This window comes from Takifugu flavidus, chromosome 12 (genome assembly GCF_003711565.1).
Source record: "Takifugu flavidus isolate HTHZ2018 chromosome 12, ASM371156v2, whole genome shotgun sequence".
Lineage (NCBI taxonomy): Eukaryota > Metazoa > Chordata > Actinopteri > Tetraodontiformes > Tetraodontidae > Takifugu > Takifugu flavidus.
Window position 1 is genome coordinate 5,983,347 of NC_079531.1, and position 17,687 is coordinate 6,001,033.

The following is a 17,687-nucleotide window of genomic DNA, read 5'->3' on the forward strand; positions in this document are numbered from 1 at the left end:
AGTCCCGTAGGCGGTGCCTGGTGATATGCTGTGTAAAAGCAAGCGTGAGGGGCAGCTGGGTGTGTGCAGAGTGAGGGTGCCTGCTGAAAAGAAGGGGGTGGAAGATGAAACTGAAGGGGGAGAGGGTAAAGTGAAGGGAGGGGTGAGCAGAGAAGGTTTTAAGAAAGGAGGTGGTGTTGGGGGTGCACTTTTGTGTGGGAGGAAGAAGAGAGGAGGATGGGGGGATGGAAGGTGGGGGGTGAGAGGAGGAGGAAGAGGAGGAGGAACAAGAGTAGAGAGGGAAGGGAGGGTAATTCAGGGGCGGAGCTGTGGGCAGCCTCCCCCGCCCTCGCCCTCGTCTGCGTGCCCCTCACAATTACCTGTTCCACCAGAGCTGATGTGAGCGCACGCCACGTTGGGTAAAGATCCAAAGCTGAAAACAACTGCTTTCCCAGCACCGCAGACGGAACCACACCGGGACGGGTTTGGCGTCCTAATATCCATTTAAGACAGCATCAACTTAACCAAGCGGCTCAAAAAAGCCCCTAAAACCAACTGCGCCGACGCTCGACCGGAGAGACTCGCAAGGATGCACTTGTTGTCCGCCAGCTGCGTGTGCGCACTCCTCGTCGCTGCGCTCCTTCACCGAGGTAAGCTTTTGTCCCACTCGCGGCGCGGCGCGGCGCGCCTCGGACGGCGTGCGTCTGGGCGCCCGAGCCGCAGGTATGACTGGGGGAAAGTCCAGACAGGTGCCCCTAAAACTTCAGCTCCACTGATCGATCCCGATGCCAGAGAAGCGGACTCTGGTGGCCCCAGTCCAGTGAGCGTAAATGCGCACTTCTGCCTCTTATGTTCCGCTCCGCGTGGATGTGCTGGAGATGCCAGAACTATATATTAAAGTAATCTACCAATCAAAATCTGGATTTTTAAAAATAAACCGATATTTTTAGTAGCGTTTAAAGGAATGTTTCTTTCCCATTTAGTGAAATATTCCTGAGTCGTGATGAGTAAGAACAAACAGTTCGCTTAACTTTTTTAGTGTTTGAACTCTTATCTCACTAACAGGTTATTATCACATACCTCGGTCTTGCTCTACTTTCACGTGTATCAACTGCTAAATTGGCATGAATGTGAGCCATTGTGCCATCCCGATGGGTGAGGCAGATGGGGGTAGTCATCACTACCCAGTCCTCATGTGCTCGTGCCATGATGTCATCATGATGCCACATTTTGTGTGTGTGTGTGTGTGTGTGTGTGTGTGTGTGTGTGTGTGTGTATTCTATCTTGTGTGGGCTGGCTGATGAATACTGTCTGATTTACTGTGAAGTACTTAGAAGCTGTCTGCCGCCCCTAAGTAATTACATATATTTAGACTCATTTGTGAAGTGGAAAGTCGAAGTAATTAAGGTTTTTTCCCGTTTATTTTCGTTGATGTAAATGCACCTTCTTTGCATCAAACAGTGGTTAAAAATTGGGTTGTAATAATTGATTGCACCGTCCCCAGGGACAGTTTCAGAATGCTAGGCTTTTTTAAATGAAAAAAAAAGAAGAAGCACTTTTTAATTATATGACATTGTGGCGTGGCTCCGTTTTCATTGTTGTCTGCTCAGTCTGGCCAACAGGTAGCAGCACCATGTGTGCACATCGCTCAGCGGGGCTGTTAAGAATAGCTGCATCTCAGAGTGCACCCTTTGGAAAAGGAAAAGGGGTGGAGTGTTTGAACTACTAGCCACCCTGTCACACCACAGTGGCGCCCGTTGCTGTGAATTAACACCACGCAGCACCTTTCAGTCATGCTCAGGTGGTTTATTTGAGAGGAAACGAAGATCCTTCTCTTCTCCATTATAACACTGCTGTGCTGCTACGCTGCTGTGTGCTCGAGTCTGTGCGAGAGGCCTCTGAGTTAATAATGAGTTCAGACTTTATGGCCGTCCACAGGCAGACGTGCTGCCACAGCTGACACTCCAATCGTGTGTTTGCTTACTTAACAGATGGTCAAGATCTTCTCCTTGTTCTTGGAGGGGGCCGGGGGTTAGTTCTCGAGGGTCTGCAAAACACTAACATTTCACTCCCCTGGTCTGATCTCAGCTCCGAATCGGGCAGAGATGGTTGACTGAGTCTGATACTTGCAATAAGGGCCACATCGAGACATGTAATAAAAAACAGTCGCATGCTTATTACATTAAAACGGGTGAAAACGCCTCCTGGGTATTCTGCCAGACCCAGGCTAATATGGCAGCAGCGATAAAGAAAAACAGAGCAATGAAATGCTTCTAAGGAAACAGTTCTGGAAGATGCACCTCCTTTTTTTATTGTTCACTTCGGTGTCCCCACCCTTCCCCCGCCGCCGCCACCACCCTTGGCCCCCCTCCTGAGCAGACGCCAGCACTCTGTGTCACAGCTGGCATTACTTGTAAAACGAGTGGGCCTCTCCATTTTGCTAATGGACTAATCTCTCCCGACATGTCACCCAATTTCACCTGAGATAGACTCGCTCTCCTTTCTTTCATCTAAAAATGAGGGTTTTTTTGTTGTCCCAGCTTCCCACGTGATTGCAGCGAGGGGGGGGCGCGTGAGGAGAAGAGCACTTGTGCTGCTCCGTGTTCCATTTCACACACACACACACACACACACACAAACAAAAAACCCAAACAAAACACCTGCATCATTGTGCTTTTCCACACGGCGTTTGAAGACTGCTCGCAGTTTTTGGTGCTTTAAAAGGAGATTTCTTTGTGACTTGGACAGTATTGTATTCCTTCATGAAATATTCAGATGCGGTCATGGAGGAGTAGGGCAACTTGGCCGAATCATGTATTTGAATAAAAATGCGGCACCTGTAGCTGAATGTTCTACTGTAATCCTTCTTTTTTAAAACAGTTTCTTTTAGGTTGAAGCTGAAATGTTAGCTCTGGCTGCTGCCTCTGCAGGATAATCATCCCGTGAAATCAGCATGAATAAGTAAACACACCAGAGCAAAATATGGGCATCTGCAGAATCTGAAGTTTCCAAACGTTAATCTAACGCAAGAACCGGACCTATTAATCCAGAGTTCCTCTCACTTATTACAATAGAATTGCTTTATGGACCAAAAAATGGGATGTCTACACAACTCATTATCTCGCTGATGCCTAACACATTGTCGCCGCTCATAATGTGCTTCAGAGGCCTCTGAAGGATTTTCAGCCCCGTGTCTGAGTGGAATCCAGATGAAGACTTTTAGTGCACTTGTGTTTGAGGCCCTCGCTTTTGAGCAACAAAACGAAGCAGGCGGCATTACTGTGTGGAGAATAACTGAGGGACTCGAGAAGAAGTGGATGTGAAGGGCCTGAAAGGGAGAGTACTATAAATTAAAGCAGAATTAGTGTGTGTGTGGGGGATCCCAGGGTCACCACCCATCAGGGGGTGCGGGATTTCTACCAGCACCCCTAGCAGGAGCAGCAGCACCAATGGTTCGTGGCCTAGATGCACACTTAGTTAGTTACTTTCGTAGCTAAAACTGCAAGGCAACGTGAACATTGGGATGAAGCTTTGGATAACAAACTGAGGTGCGCCCTAAAAATGGACTCTGAATATTTTTTTCAGGTCTTTGAGGGCATCTGCACGGGGATGAATGCCATCCCGTCTCATCCTTGAGCTCTACAGTTTACAAGCAATTAGGCAGAAGCACCAGCTTGTCCCCGGAGAAATGATGCTTATAACATATGCACCAGGACCATATGGTTACTTTAGAACTGCTCCTGCACAGTAGACCACAGATGATGGAGTGAGAATGGGGGAATAGCACAAAACTTCTGATTGGAAACGAGTCAAGATACTGTTGAGGTTTTTTGTGGTTCAGCTTTCCTGCACCTGTCACCCGAGCACACCCCCTTGTCTCCAACCCACCGGGACAGTAAACAGGTGGAGGTGTATGCACAGAAAAGCTGTTCCGATCACTCACTGTGAGCTCCAGTGGGCCATTCAAAACCCTCACACCCTTTTTTTTCATTCTATTTCAGCTTTTTTACACTTCGCTTTGTCGTGGCTTTCAGATCTTTAGCTCGCTTTCAAAATCTCATTACCAGGGAAAATTTCTGTTGAAAATCGTAATGACGGAGATATTTCCCGCATGTCAAAGAAAACCACGCACTCTCACTGAGGAGGGGTGCGGCTGGCTTTACATTAGGGAAATGAAAGTGCGCGTGTGGCAAAACTAATCTCCGGCAGACAATGACTCAATGGGAAGGAGGGCCTTTGTTTCCCTGTGACAGTTTAACATACAGGATTATCATTAAACAGCAGCGTGTAAATCTTGATTGCACTCGGGCGATTAGCTTGACCTGTTTTAGGCAAAAGTTAGATTTTTAATAATCTTGCCTAAAGTTGTCTTTCTAGATCCATGCTGAATGCATCACCTGCATGGTTGCTATTGCCTTTCAGCATGTTCCGTGCTTCTTAGTATTTGTGCATAGGTCTTCTATCCCCCTACTGTGAAACAAAAAAAACATATATGGTTTATTTGTTAACCAAGGGGAGGGACCCTGTCTATTGTTTGAGCAGCAGAGAAAGGCTTAGCAACAGGGGAGAGATGACTGTGCAATGTGGTGGTGCTTCCTGCTCTATGCAGGAGTAAACCCATTGAGATGCGTGAAGGTATCCGTGGTTTTGGGGAAGACCAACAGCATTCTGAAAATGGGCAGCCCTTGTTTTGGAAGACAAAAAGCAAGGGTAGTTTCTCCCTTTTGTTATTGACTTGCCCACCCCCCTACCCCCAATCCCAGTTTTGCTTTCACTGGATTCCTGCGGACTCCTGCTGACTGTATTGTGAGGCTGGCTCTTTTTAAACAAATGAGCGTATGATAGTGACTTCTTGCTCCCGCTCTTGTCTTTGTCATTAATATGGAGCAGCACACACCCCTCTGAGAGGGCACAGGAGTAGTTGCTGGCTGTCCCAGCACTTCCCGTGCACAACCTGACTTGGCAGTGGGGTGGGGGTGGAATCTCTTCCATATGAAAAGCCGGTTGCCACACCCATGGTTAACAGGCTCTGGATCTTTGTTCAGATCCTCCATTAGAGTCATCGCTCTGGTTTAATGAATTCTCTGAGAGGCATCCATTAACTGTGATGGTAATCATTTGTCCTCTGAGAATATTAAGAACACCGTAAAAGGGGCTACATGAGTATGAAAGCCAGTGGGGCGAGCACTTACATCGCCTTTGTTTGAGTGAATAAGGTTTAATGAACTTTTTTTCTTATTAAAATGCGTGTTAGAGTTTAAGAAAAGACAAAGCAGCAACTCTTCCGGGGGCATTGTTAGGAGGTCAGCGGCAGATCTGTAATATTAATGAGCGCCCTCTCGTGAAGTCTTTATTTATCCTGTTTTATTGAAGTCGAGGAGGAATGAACAGGGATCATCTCGAGATCTGCATAATGACTTTGTTGGAGGAAGTCACTTGAGTTGACGGGTCCCTTTTGCAAAAGGCGAAAGGATTTTTTTGGAGCTGTAAATTGAGGCTAATTCTTGAGGGAATGATTTGCTAATGAATCCAGAGTAAAACTTATATATTTCATATATATTTCTGTCTTTCATTCGCAAGGTCTTTGCTGCGGGCCTCAGCACAACGGCCTTGTGTCTCTGGTTGACCTCAGCACTCACATTCTTTGCCATATAAAAAGCCACTTCTTTGTGTTTTGCGCTAGTGCTCACCACCGTTTCCTCAGAGACTGCAGCAGCAGACTGCACTGCCTGGAGCTATCTTTGATTACACGCCGCTTCGGTTGAACTTGCAGGAGACAGGAGTCCTCATTCAGGGAGACGCCCTATTACAGGAGATAACCCAAGTATCACTTGATTGGAACTAAAAGATGGTGGTTTGTTTTTTTTTAGCACCTCTCAACAAATCAGGAAGATTAAATGGTTGGTTTGTCTCTCTGGGTCATCAGTGTATCAGCACTGTTGGGATTTCCCCCAGAACATTTATAAAGTTTCCCAAAATGCTGAGGGGAAAAATGTGATCTTCACGGTGGATGCCTCTCGGCCACATTTTGTTTACATTTTTATATTTTCTTTGATTGATAGGGGAACGTTAAAGTCTGAGAAGGTGCCTATTGATAAAAACTGCTAGCTAAACAGCTGTAAGTAATTTAATTTACCCACCCCTTTAGGATACCAAGAGAATCTGTTTTTATTTAAGGTTGTTACTGTAAAAGTTCTGTATGAAGAGTTGAAATCGACTGTATGTTTGACTGTATGTCCTGCTACCTGTCCCAAAAGACATTATTGCACTCCAGTCCATGACCACAGTTGCAACACCCAGCAAGATTTTTAAGAACTTTACTTCTTTTTTTTCTTTTTTTTTTTACTCTGCAAGCAGTGGAAGTCAGCTTTGTGTGGTAATTACCCTTCCAATGATGCCCCGGCTGATTTATGACTCAGCTGCTGGATGCTGCTGGAGACTTTGTTTTTTTATGTCAGGTGTGCAGCTGCTCCATGACGGGACCTTACACGGAAGATCAGGAGCTGCATAGATGGTAATTGGATGAAAAACTTAATTTCCTAATGGGACATTTTAAGGGGTCAAGTAGCCACGGAGACGGTGGTGGTGGGGGGTGGGGTTCCATTGCGCCCTGCATGCAGTTTAAGCCACTGATTTTCATATGCTAAGACCTATCGTCTTAGCATAAAACCTCCAGATGCTGAGCTTTCTCCTGTGTCAACTGTAGTGTGGTTGCAAAAGGACAAAAAAAAGCAGGTCTGAATTTCCAAGCAGGCATTCTAGACAAGGTCCTTGTCAGATTAAATTGTCTTTCCGTGCCTTTCAATCAAGGCGAGGTAAGGACGCAGTTAAATGAACTTTTCTGTGTTTAATACTGTACCCCCGAAGACGCCACAATCCATTATGCATCTATTAATTTTCCACTTCATACAAGTTTGAGATACGGAGGAGATGACACATAATTTCCTGATGTAATGATTTTGAGTACATTTGAATGTGCAAGGTTATACAGCCAAGAGTATGGCACTGAAAAATGGATGTCATTTTTCTTTCTCTTTTTTTTTTGTCAGTGCAGTTAGAGGTGCTGAGGCTAAAACGGATTTTCTGCTCATTTCCAAGGAAATCTCAGGATTACCTGTCTTATTGTGGAGGGCTTGCCACAGCAGGCTCATCTTCACACAGCCAGGTGGAATGGATACACCAAAGGGAGACAAGGTGTCAATGTGCCAGTCCCAGAATATTTACTCAGAGTTTCTCCCAGCGGGTTTCTTATAATTGGCCGACTTCTGTTCCATTTTTGCTCAGGGTGGCATCTCTTCAGTGACGTCCTGTCCACGATGATCTCAATTTGCAATATTTTTAGTTAGATTTCTCTTTGCTAATTGATAAACAGACGGTTAGTTAATCTCCACACATGTCCCGTGTGCAGGGCTGCAGGTCCTACCCCAGCAAAGTTGCGACAAAGTTAATTTCTGCCGATACTACTTTTTTTTTAATAATGCAAAAAAGATTCCGCATTGTCCATGTTTACACCAGGAGGCATCAAAATACTGCATTTTAAAGTCTTTTTACCCCCCTAGAGTGCAGATATTACAAGAACAGCATCCGTCTGTTGATAACCTCGTATTTTTTTCTATCTAAGACAGAACAAAGGTATGTTTGCGATTACTTACTGGGCCTCATGCAGAATCAGCTTGAGAGTGTCCAGTGCCCACTGGAAGCCCTGCCCAGTCTAGACACAGACACGGAGGTGTTTCAGGGTGATGTTTTCTTTTTAAATAATAGCAAAGATTAAATTAATTACCACGAGCTACTGGAGTCGAGCCTTTTCTAGTCTTTCGGGACTGCCTTCGCCTCAAGGCCCCCCCACTTTTTGTCTGACCTGACAGCAGCAGCAGCTCATTGTTCCAAAGAGTTTCCGAGCTGTGTTGACTTAGTTTCGCTTGAAGCGGGATCGCCTGCGCAGAACATCTCCATGGAGATTTTAACTGCTGCCTTCTTCAGGCCACATTGCAGTTATTTCTGTAGGTAAAAGAAGACGGGGTTGCGGCAGACCGGCTTCCTATCGACATGTTTTGTGTGAAGTTGCTTGTTTGTCTGCTGTTCTTTGTCTTGAAGATCTGCGGGGCTTCTCCTGCTCCCAGTCTGGGTGTACCACACACCCCAGAACAGGCAAAATGGGAGCGGTTAGAGATGTGCAATGCCAGCATGGATGGTTTAAAGCACTTAGTTTGATGTATGGCTTCTGCTAATGCCACAACAGAAGAAGAAAATGTAATAGCCACAGCTAATGAAATTGTTATGCCTTAAATGACCCGTGTCCCAACGATAATGGTGACATATGCTGAATTACACAAACTGAGAGTGGTGATCTCATTTTATAGGAACTAAAAACAACAAAAGACCAAGACTGAGTTTGTTGCAGCAGTTTATTCTATTATGCATCGGTGTGAAAAATTGTATGAGGACTTAAATTGAAAGTTTTCCCCCTTTAAAGAATTGAATGAATTCATCAGTCTGCGTGGGGCCATCGGAATTCACGCCGGCGCAACCTTTCAGATTTATCCTGGTACATCAATCTCAAGGTTCTGAGCATGGAGGAAGGCCCGGTGACGTGCCAGAGCCTATTAATCTCCGACCTTTCACAGTATTCCATCAAAGCAGACGTTGGTCCACGGGTATTATATGTTAAACCACAGAGATTCGACGTGTAAGCGGGTACATAATCCTTTGTATGTATTATCTGCATTCCATGTATTCCTCCCACCCGCTCTCTGCTTCTGTTTAGCCAGCAGAGGCTTTAGGACCGTCCCCCCTCCCAGATACAGAGGCTGAAACAGGACAATTTGAAGCTGCCGTGCCCTTTTAATACCAACCAGACTGGGTGACTTATTGTAACGAGGAGCACTGCCTGCGTTGTTTCACATAGAACGGTCAGTAGGTCAGGACTGTCATTACGAGTGCGCAGCGGCACCAATGACTCTTGGCCCAATAATGCGAACGTGTTGGGCCTGTCACAGCAATTACCGTGAGCCGCGGCTACAACAGCCATCTGCAGGGAACAAATGAAGATATCTACCTGTTAATATTTTCTGTTGTTTACAGCACAACAGGGCATGCATTATTGATGCAACTAGGTGGGTGGCGTGCAATAAATTGAGACAGAAATAGCTAATGCACAAGTTTTTCCATTAATCAGCGTTGTAGCGTTGGGGAAAATATGAGCGGCACAGAGATCGGAAAAGCATCTTAGGATTGGAAAGTGGAATCAGGATAGTGTGTGATTGATTCGTCTTGTCTCCCTTTCCTATTGCGATGCGTTCAGGTACCCGCTGGATTGGTGTCCTCGTGCAACCTGCGGCGGTGTTATTGTCATACAGATAATAGTAAACACATCTGCTCCCCCAGGAGCGAGGGGCTGCGAGATGCCAGGAATATTCCATCATGAGAGGTGCAGGGAGCACAAAAAGGGCGGGGCCACTGTGTCAGGAACACATGCAGAGCAGGCAGATGGGGAGGAACCCGAACACAAAGCTGATTATACATGGGTAAACAGTGAAATCTGCGCCTGCCAGCTGGGCTAATATTTTAAAATTAAAGAAATCTTATATAATGTAATAGTCTCGGGAAGACGCTGCTATAACCTATTCTCTAGTTTACAATCCCTTTACCACCATCTCAAAATGAAACAGTAGATGTGACAGAGCACAGCTTTTAGAAGATTCTGGCCTTAAACGGGCCACTTTTTGCAATTTCCTCGGTTTTTCTATTTAGTGATACATTATACATGCTTGAATGGTAAAAGGAAAACATAATTACAGTATGTAGTTGAAAACCATCAGCATGCTGTGTTCAAGGTTTTTTTGCTGACAAAATCCAAAACATATTCCCAGTTCTTTTGTGATAAGGAAAGGGTTTTTCAGACAAGTTTTAGTAATGTTGCGAATGTTATTTGAGCAAATTTTGTTGTATGTATCAGTCAGGCTGCTGATTTCTTGCATTTTGGTAAATTTAAAAAATTGGTTACTTGTAGCTGTATCTGTTCATTTAACGTAATCTGTAATTAGAAAAAAAAGACATTATTCTAATCTCTTGGTTATTAGAGGTCCTCAATCATGTTTCATTTTGAATGCATCTCTTCTACAAAGATACACTCAATTGTGAGCTAACATTGCTCATCAGCATTCAGCAGTTTTGACTTAAATAAGGCACAGAATCAGGAAATCTTGAAGCTTCAGACATTCATAACATAAATAAGTGTCATAACAATTAATTAACATCAAAGACAGGCAGCTTTTTCCCTTATCCACCACTCAGTCAAGGAGATGCTCGCGTCGCTGAGCTAATTAACACCCGAGACCTTTAAGGTCACTCGGAATTGATCACGGGTCCAAGCAAGGAGCAGAGGGGAGTTCATGAAACAAGTCTGACTTTGCCGCTTCAGGCAAAGAAGACTGGAGTGTTTGTGTCTGTATGCAGAGAGGAAAAAATATCTGATGCTTCCTGCCTGCTGAGGTGCCTCTTGAAGAGTGCGGACCCAACTCTTTGATGTCTAGAAGGTTGTTTTGAATATGTCAGGAATATTTCAAAGCTGACTACTAACTGATCTCCCCGAAAAGTGTGTGTGCATGTATATTTGTGTTTGGGTGGTCAATGACAACCAAACGCCGCAGTAATCCAGCGAGACTGCAGAGGCTCCATTAGAAGCCGCAGCGCCATCTGTGCTGAACTTCTTAAAGATTTCTTTTTATTAGCCCGTAAACATTTATGATGTTGTTGGTGGAACTGCACTTTTCAGACCCTGGTTCTTATGCCTCCCCGTTGTTGCCAGTGGGGAAGGGTCTTTTCTGTAATTACAGAAAAGAGCCAAAAGAAACAACGTTGACTGGCAGAGAGAACGTACAAACGTATTGAAGATAAAACCCCAGGAGACCGTGTGATTGGATACCTCTCATTGTGGCTCTAAACACGGATGGATGCGGCTGAAATGTTGCTAGTTCGCTTGAAAATCCAGACAAACCCCACGAGCCCGATCTAGCACCGCGGGAGGCTTGTTTATCGCGCCCCACCGTGTACGTCAGGCCAAGCATCTCCGAAGAAACAAAAACATGCTGGAATGTAGGCTATATCAGTTCAGCTGAAATACTGCTGAAAATGAAAAGTGTTTCTATAGTAGCGCGATCAAAGTTCAAAGCTTCGGCGATTAGGAGCCGCGGCGCCGCCTGGGTGTGTGAGCTGTCCGGCGGGGCGTGCGAAACAAATTCAATAACATCACAAACCCTCAAGTAGAAGCAAGTTTCTTCAGCGTATGAAAAAGTTCCCGCGTTTAATTATCAGGATGTTATTAAGAAAGAACAAGTGGCTTCTAATGGCACTTTGGAATTAAGTGAATTGAGAGGGAAAAGGGCCCACAACCAATGCTCCCCACCTCACGAAACCAACATTTAGTTTAAAAAAAAGTCATTTCAAGCGAGGACTAAGAGAGTACTTCTAACAGGACCGTACAGAAAGGATTTGTAAATTGTTGGTGGCTTTTATGTGTTTGATTGGCTTGTTTCCCGCTAAAGACGATGAAGTTAATTCCAGCAGCTGCCGTGGTGCAAACACTGCCCACCCCCTAATTGAAATGCATTTTATCTCTTCCGCGAGGGAATTCAACTCGCTATGAAATGATCTAATATTTCCCACTCGCCCCATGACTCGCTCGGAGGAAATTACTTTAAACAAAGCGATCTTGTGGTGATGCGTTATCTCCTGACAGACGGAGCAAGTCACCGTGACCTGGCCGACTCCCCCGAGCTCCCTGCAGTCACGGGTGCCGACAGGGATGACGGGATATCCACCTTGTTCACTGATAAAGCCGAGATGTGGGGGTGGGGGTGGCTGTTGGGGAGTTAGCAGAACCGAGTCGGTGCTGCAGTGTTGGGTCGACTTATATTATGAGGGGTTAATGGAAGGAAGTCGTGGGGTTCTTCTTTGTTAATGGTCTAATGTTGCCTTTAATGGCATGTCATTAATGTAAGTCCTTGGCGGATATTTCGCTCTCCTGTGATCAGCACAGCAGCCTTCTTCTGCCCCTCCGGTCTTGTGACCCGCGCCCCTCAAATACATAATTCAGGATAATAATGGACGGGATTCCTAAGTGCACTTACCACCCGATCACTCGGGCTCCTGTGGCCCCCGCGGCTCATCCGCCGACACAATTTATGACGGCTATGGCGGCGAGGTTTTACGCACATCCGTGCGGTTGAGTCCATAGTGGAGCGCATCTCAAAGACTAATGACCGTACCGCAGGATCGATTTCAAACCTTATGGTGAGTCATTTAAACTGATAATCGCCCTCCTTGTAATATGCTTTTATCTTTTTCCACTTGCTCTGCGAGAAAAAGAAGATGGCCGCGTGGTCCTGCCAGGAATCAAGCACACATTGACAAGAACCGACCCCTGGCTTGACCCCTTTCACAGAAATAATTCTCAGGATTCTGTCTTAAACACACCAGCTAATCGAAGGCCAATTCTTGTTCCATGTGCTTGTAGTTTGCCAGAGTCCTGTTACTTAATCGACGTGCAGAAATTCAGGCTGCTCTTGTATTTTGTAAATAGCTTCACACATCTGGTGCCGAAGCATTTATCGAGTCTGGCGTTGTTCCCGATGTCCTCCATTCTATTGTGCCGTTTGGCCCAGTGTTTTTCTTTTTACCTCACACAATGCATCAAGCAGACAGCGTGACGCGAGGCTGAGTTATTACAACGGCTTTATTGAAATTTAATGGAAACTTTACCAACTAAAACATCAAGAGGGGGCATCGGTTTTTGATGCCAGTCTCTGAGAAACAAACACTTTTCTCATTACTTAAATCCAGCACAGACAATGAGAGGAAAAATGAAGTTCCTCTGTCAGCGTACATAAAAATGGGTCTATTTTTGAGCCACGCGGCAAGATTGGGGGGGATGGCAGACACGCCATTATTCCCATCTCTAGATGAACATCCACAGCTGAGAGAAAGTACTTTTGCTGGTCCCCGTGGGCTGTTTTAACAGTTATTCTGGGAATTATGGGAACAAGATGATATAACCACTTCTCATCAGACTCAAGAAGCACCCAAAGTTGATCTAATGCTGTCTCAGAATCCTTCTTCAGCTGGGCTAAGAGGGTTTTAAAACAAGTTTGGGGTGGCCTCTGGGGGATCAGGGTTGTTTTGGAAACATGACTATTTCTTCAGCAGTCAACCCATTCATCGCATTATTGGCTTGCAATAGTTAAAGGCAAAATAAATCTTTTCCTCCCCCTTAAACCTTCCTCTCTTTCATTGTCCTTTCGTCTTGACGAAAGGCGGAAGAGGCAACCCGATCCCTCAGCAGCAGGTCCGGGCAGGTTCTTAGCTTTCTTTGGGACAAGACTGAAACCAGAGAAAATTGAACCGGCACTTCCAGTCTGGGGCAACAATAGGAGCCTGACAGGTGGGACTGCAGGCAGTGCATTAGCTCTGTTCCTTCCTGCTGTCATCTGGAGGTGTCTGTTGACCACACATGATGCAGCAAATGAACATTGTTTTCTTTGCCCGAGGGTGAGTCAGCCATCTATATGTCAGGCTAAAAAGAAATATGTGTTTTCACAGCAGAAACCGATTTTTATCCTCCCAGAGGGGAGTGTAAAGCAGGTTAGTTTACTCATTTCGCCAACATATGAAGGGCACTGATGGTTTTGTAAAACCTCTTGCATGCGTCCTGTCTCTTTGTCTCATTTTCTGAAAAGCCCACTGTCACGTGATTGGCTATTTTATTTACCAAGCGTAGTCGGTATTGTTGATTTGGCTGCGCAGTGGCCCTAAAATGTCTTCCTGCAGCTGAGGGTGAAGAAGGAGAGCCATTATGCCTAATAGACTCAGGCTAACGGTACTCTATTGTATATTTTATGTTACCCCCCATTTGCTGTCCATCCCCTTCCTTCGCAGAAACACAGGCTCACTTCGCCCCGAGGTAACAGATGTGGATGTGTTCAACGCTGAAAACGCAAGAGGTGTTTTTCTGTTTGCTCGATGCTCTCTGGCTTTTTGGGAGCTGTCAGCCGAAGCCCAGAACATTCAATTACCGAGCTGAAATTAGCCTACAGCGTGTGGGGATGTTCTCTTTTATTTTTTCCTGAAAATAAAGGGATTAAATTTAAGCTTTACAGGACAATGACTGTCAGCAATTATTTAATAGTTAGTTCCAGAGCAACAATGCGTCATTTTTCAACAATTGTACTGCTGCCGTCACTTGGATCACTACTGTGCAGTAGCTGTAGCAGCTAAGCTAAGGGTCAAATCGGTCATCCTGCTTCCCCCTTTTTAGTGATGAATATTAAATTCATAGATATTAAAACCTAAACATCCATCAGGGGCTTTGTGTACCCACAATTGAATTTTCCATAAGGAGTACCGGTAACTTACCTCCCACTAGAGGACACTCAAGAGGCATGTGATTCATGCTAACCATAGAGCTAATTAGCTAATAATAATCGTCTGTTTGTAGTGAGTTACAAATGAATAAATCAGACACATTCAAAAACACTGTCTCTATCAAATGAGATTCCACTAAAAAAGAAAAAAAACAGTGACATATGGGAGTTGTGAAGTTTTTTATAAACTTTTGTCAGTCATAATACTTGAGGAACCGGTAATTTTGCTAATCAGTGCAGCATCTTAAGGTAAGTTGCATATTCACACTCTAACTAGATGTTTAATCAGTTGGACAAATCTAATGATCACAAATAATGACAACAAATGACCACCCAAATTATGTAAGGTAGCCAAAAGTGTTTATGCCATAGATATTTGAAGTGAGGGGAATCATTGGAAGTTTGGGGACACACAATATCGCATCATTTCACAAGATAAATGAGTCTCTTCTCGAGACTACTCTCTTGTTGCGCAGTGCAACAGCTTAGTCCCATATCAGTGTCAGAAAATTTCACACACGTTTTTTAAGGTTCTAAAATTAGAAAACGCGTGAGAACTTGAACAGTTTTTCACATGGAACTCGTAGATAAGGCTCCGCTGGGGTGAAAAAAAGAGATTAGCCTCGCCTGATTTGTAGGAACAGCCAACATCGTCAGAAAATGAAGCCTTTGTCCTGAAGTCAGTCTGTCCAAAAATGGATAATTTCACTCTACATGACCTTTCTGGAGGTCAGAAAGGTGCAGAGCAACAGCTTGGTTGTTGTTGGACCACAGAACAGATGGTGGGTGATAAAACAGAGCTGAGAAAATGGATTGAAATGTACTCGTATGGACAGTATCACTTAGGGTTGCTTCCTTCAAGCCTAAAGCGTTCCAACAAATTGATATCGGTTGACTTGACCCTTGAGAGCAACCAGCTGCCACTGAGATGGTAGCATGGCACGGGGCCATAAAAGGATACAATCAATGTATGTGCATTTAATGAAATGAGATAGAATAATGACAGCAATTATAATAATGCGAGGCTAAAATGTGACAAAAAGTGACCACTCCAGCATATAGACAAATTAAACACAATTTTCTCTTTGTACATTTCAAAAAAAGGCAGAGTCATTCTGCAATGGACAATGTTTGCAGACAAGCTCTTGACAGTCTGGTAAAAAAAAAAATAATACAAGCAGACAGACAGGCAATTACCCATGGCTGCAGGAAGTAAAAATTACAGAGCACCCGATGTCGACATGCGGACTGATGTCTCAGACATAAAGAGAAGTTACGAGTTCCCTCCCGCACATCCATCAGCGCAACGATTATGTCCCTTTCACTTGAGAGACAGATGCAGATCGTTAGGACGTATCTGTGTGTTTCATTTGAATCCCTCTCTGAGGTAGCTGCCCCAGACCTTCGTCAGCATGTAACGCAATTCAAAAGGCATTCAGCACGGAGCAGCAGTGACGGAACTGCCAATACGGCGGCACATAGAAAGATTAGCAGCTTTCTGAGACTTCCTCGCGCCTTTCCGCATGATAACACCGTTTCTCTTGGCGGCAGGCATTGAGAGATAAGATGACCCACCGCGTTCAATTTTCCCGCACTTTATACTGTGCAGCGTGCCAAATAAATACACAGCATTTGTTAAATTATGGGAGCAAAGACATTACCGAGAGGCTGAGCGTCACGCTAGGTTAGGCTTCCTTTGATTCCCCTCCTTCTTTGGCGAGCACGGTTGACTGTAATAATCTCGCCTTTCCTCAAGTATTATTGATCCAGTCAAAGTTCCCCCGCCTGCTCCCATCACCGCCGAACCGCTCCTGCAGCAGAGGCTATTTGCCATCCTGACTCTGTGGACGTGTGCCACGGGATCACCGTTCACTGCACAATCCTCATTTCCAGCACTTAATAAGTTTGGGCCTCCGCTTCCTCGCATCGACGTGCACCCACGCCAACGCCCCGCCAGTACGTAAATTAGAGAGCGCGAGGTAAAATAAAGGGAAAAACACAGATGAAGGGAGTTGTCTGGGGGAGGCGGCTGATTTCCCGAGCGAGCTCATATCCGAGCCGTCGTCGCCTGTCTCGGCGCCGGGACAGAAGCGCCTTAATCAGGTACATGAAAGCGTTTCCCGCGGTGCCGAATCCCGACTGTCGCTCACCTGTCGTCTGCTCGATTTACCATCACCTGAGAAAACTGTCCAGCCTCGCGGCTCCAGGAGCGACGGCTGTATGATACGATGTCAGAAAGAAATAAATAGGATGTATTTTTTGGCCAAACCGCATTAGTTGGTGCGTTTGGTCACATGGTCTGAGCTCAGGCCTGCCTGCAATGCCTGCATAACACCAGAAACGTAATCAGGTTTCTGGTGAATGGCGGCAGTATGGATTCGATAGCTATCAGAGATAGAACCGTTCGTCTGGGGAAATCACATCATTTTAGCGTCGTAGAGCCTTTAAAAGCAGGAAGAGACGTTCCTTGCCTCACGTAATGATATAACGCTATCTAGAATCCCAACGATACATCCCGGCACGGGGGATCTGCTGCGGAAGCTGGCCCGTCATTGTTTCATCGCCGCGTTGCTCAACGACTCCAGCCGAATTTACAAGGCCCGGGAGGTCAAAGGTCATCAAAGATTTTCAATAGCACAGCGGGGATGCGGATGCCCACCCGTCAGAAGAATCCCGATCCCTCTTTATGCGTGGCGTGTTTGTCAATGCAGAGTTCACCTACTTTTGTCGCAGAGGATTACCTTATCTCGGTAAGCAGCAGGAGCTTTGTCTTCTGTAACACAACCCGTGTGATTAGCGCTCATTGTAGCACGGCATAAGCCCCCCTGATAAAGCCTCTGCCTTAATGCAAACTCTTTTAAAGTTCTCAGGGAGCCTGAGCGCCTCTCTATTTGAATATTCAAAAACCAAACTCGTCGAATTTTGAAATGTAAGGAGACTATTATACAGCGAGTGCGATAACCTTTCTGACGCTGCGGCATTTGCAGGCTAACCTGAAAATACCCGAGACATGCTGGAATTATTTTCTCACTGGTTTAGGAGAACAACTTGTTCTTGAGGAGTATAGATGCTGCCATGTTAGCACTTTATCTGCTGAAGCTCAGGGGCTACGAGAGATTGTAAAAACATACAAGAGCAAATACTTGGTCTTGTGATTGGACTTAACTTTCAATGTTTTTGTCATGCCGCCTGGAAGAGTGAGGTGTGGCAAATCGTGGCTAATAAAGGAGGGAGTCATTCTAATAAGGCTGTAGATCACAAAGCCTGTCTGTGTTTGGTGAAGAATTC

The 17,687-nt window shown here is 45.3% G+C and overlaps 1 protein-coding gene across 3 annotated transcripts in view; it reads left to right on the plus strand.

The window, feature by feature from the left end:
• Nucleotides 1–335: 335 nt before the first annotated feature.
• Nucleotides 336–17,687, plus strand: part of LOC130535036 (CD166 antigen homolog A-like) — a 28,634-nt gene continuing 11,282 nt past the window's right edge. Inside the window, exon 1 of one of the 3 annotated variants that reach the window (XM_057049829.1) lies at nucleotides 336–629. In XM_057049829.1, the coding sequence (XP_056905809.1) occupies nucleotides 569–629 (61 nt within the window). In that variant the 5' untranslated portion in view covers nucleotides 336–568. Of the gene's footprint in view, nucleotides 630–13,504; nucleotides 13,528–17,687 lie in introns of those variants that run through there. The other 2 variants (XM_057049828.1, XM_057049830.1) reach the window with 2 other exon arrangements.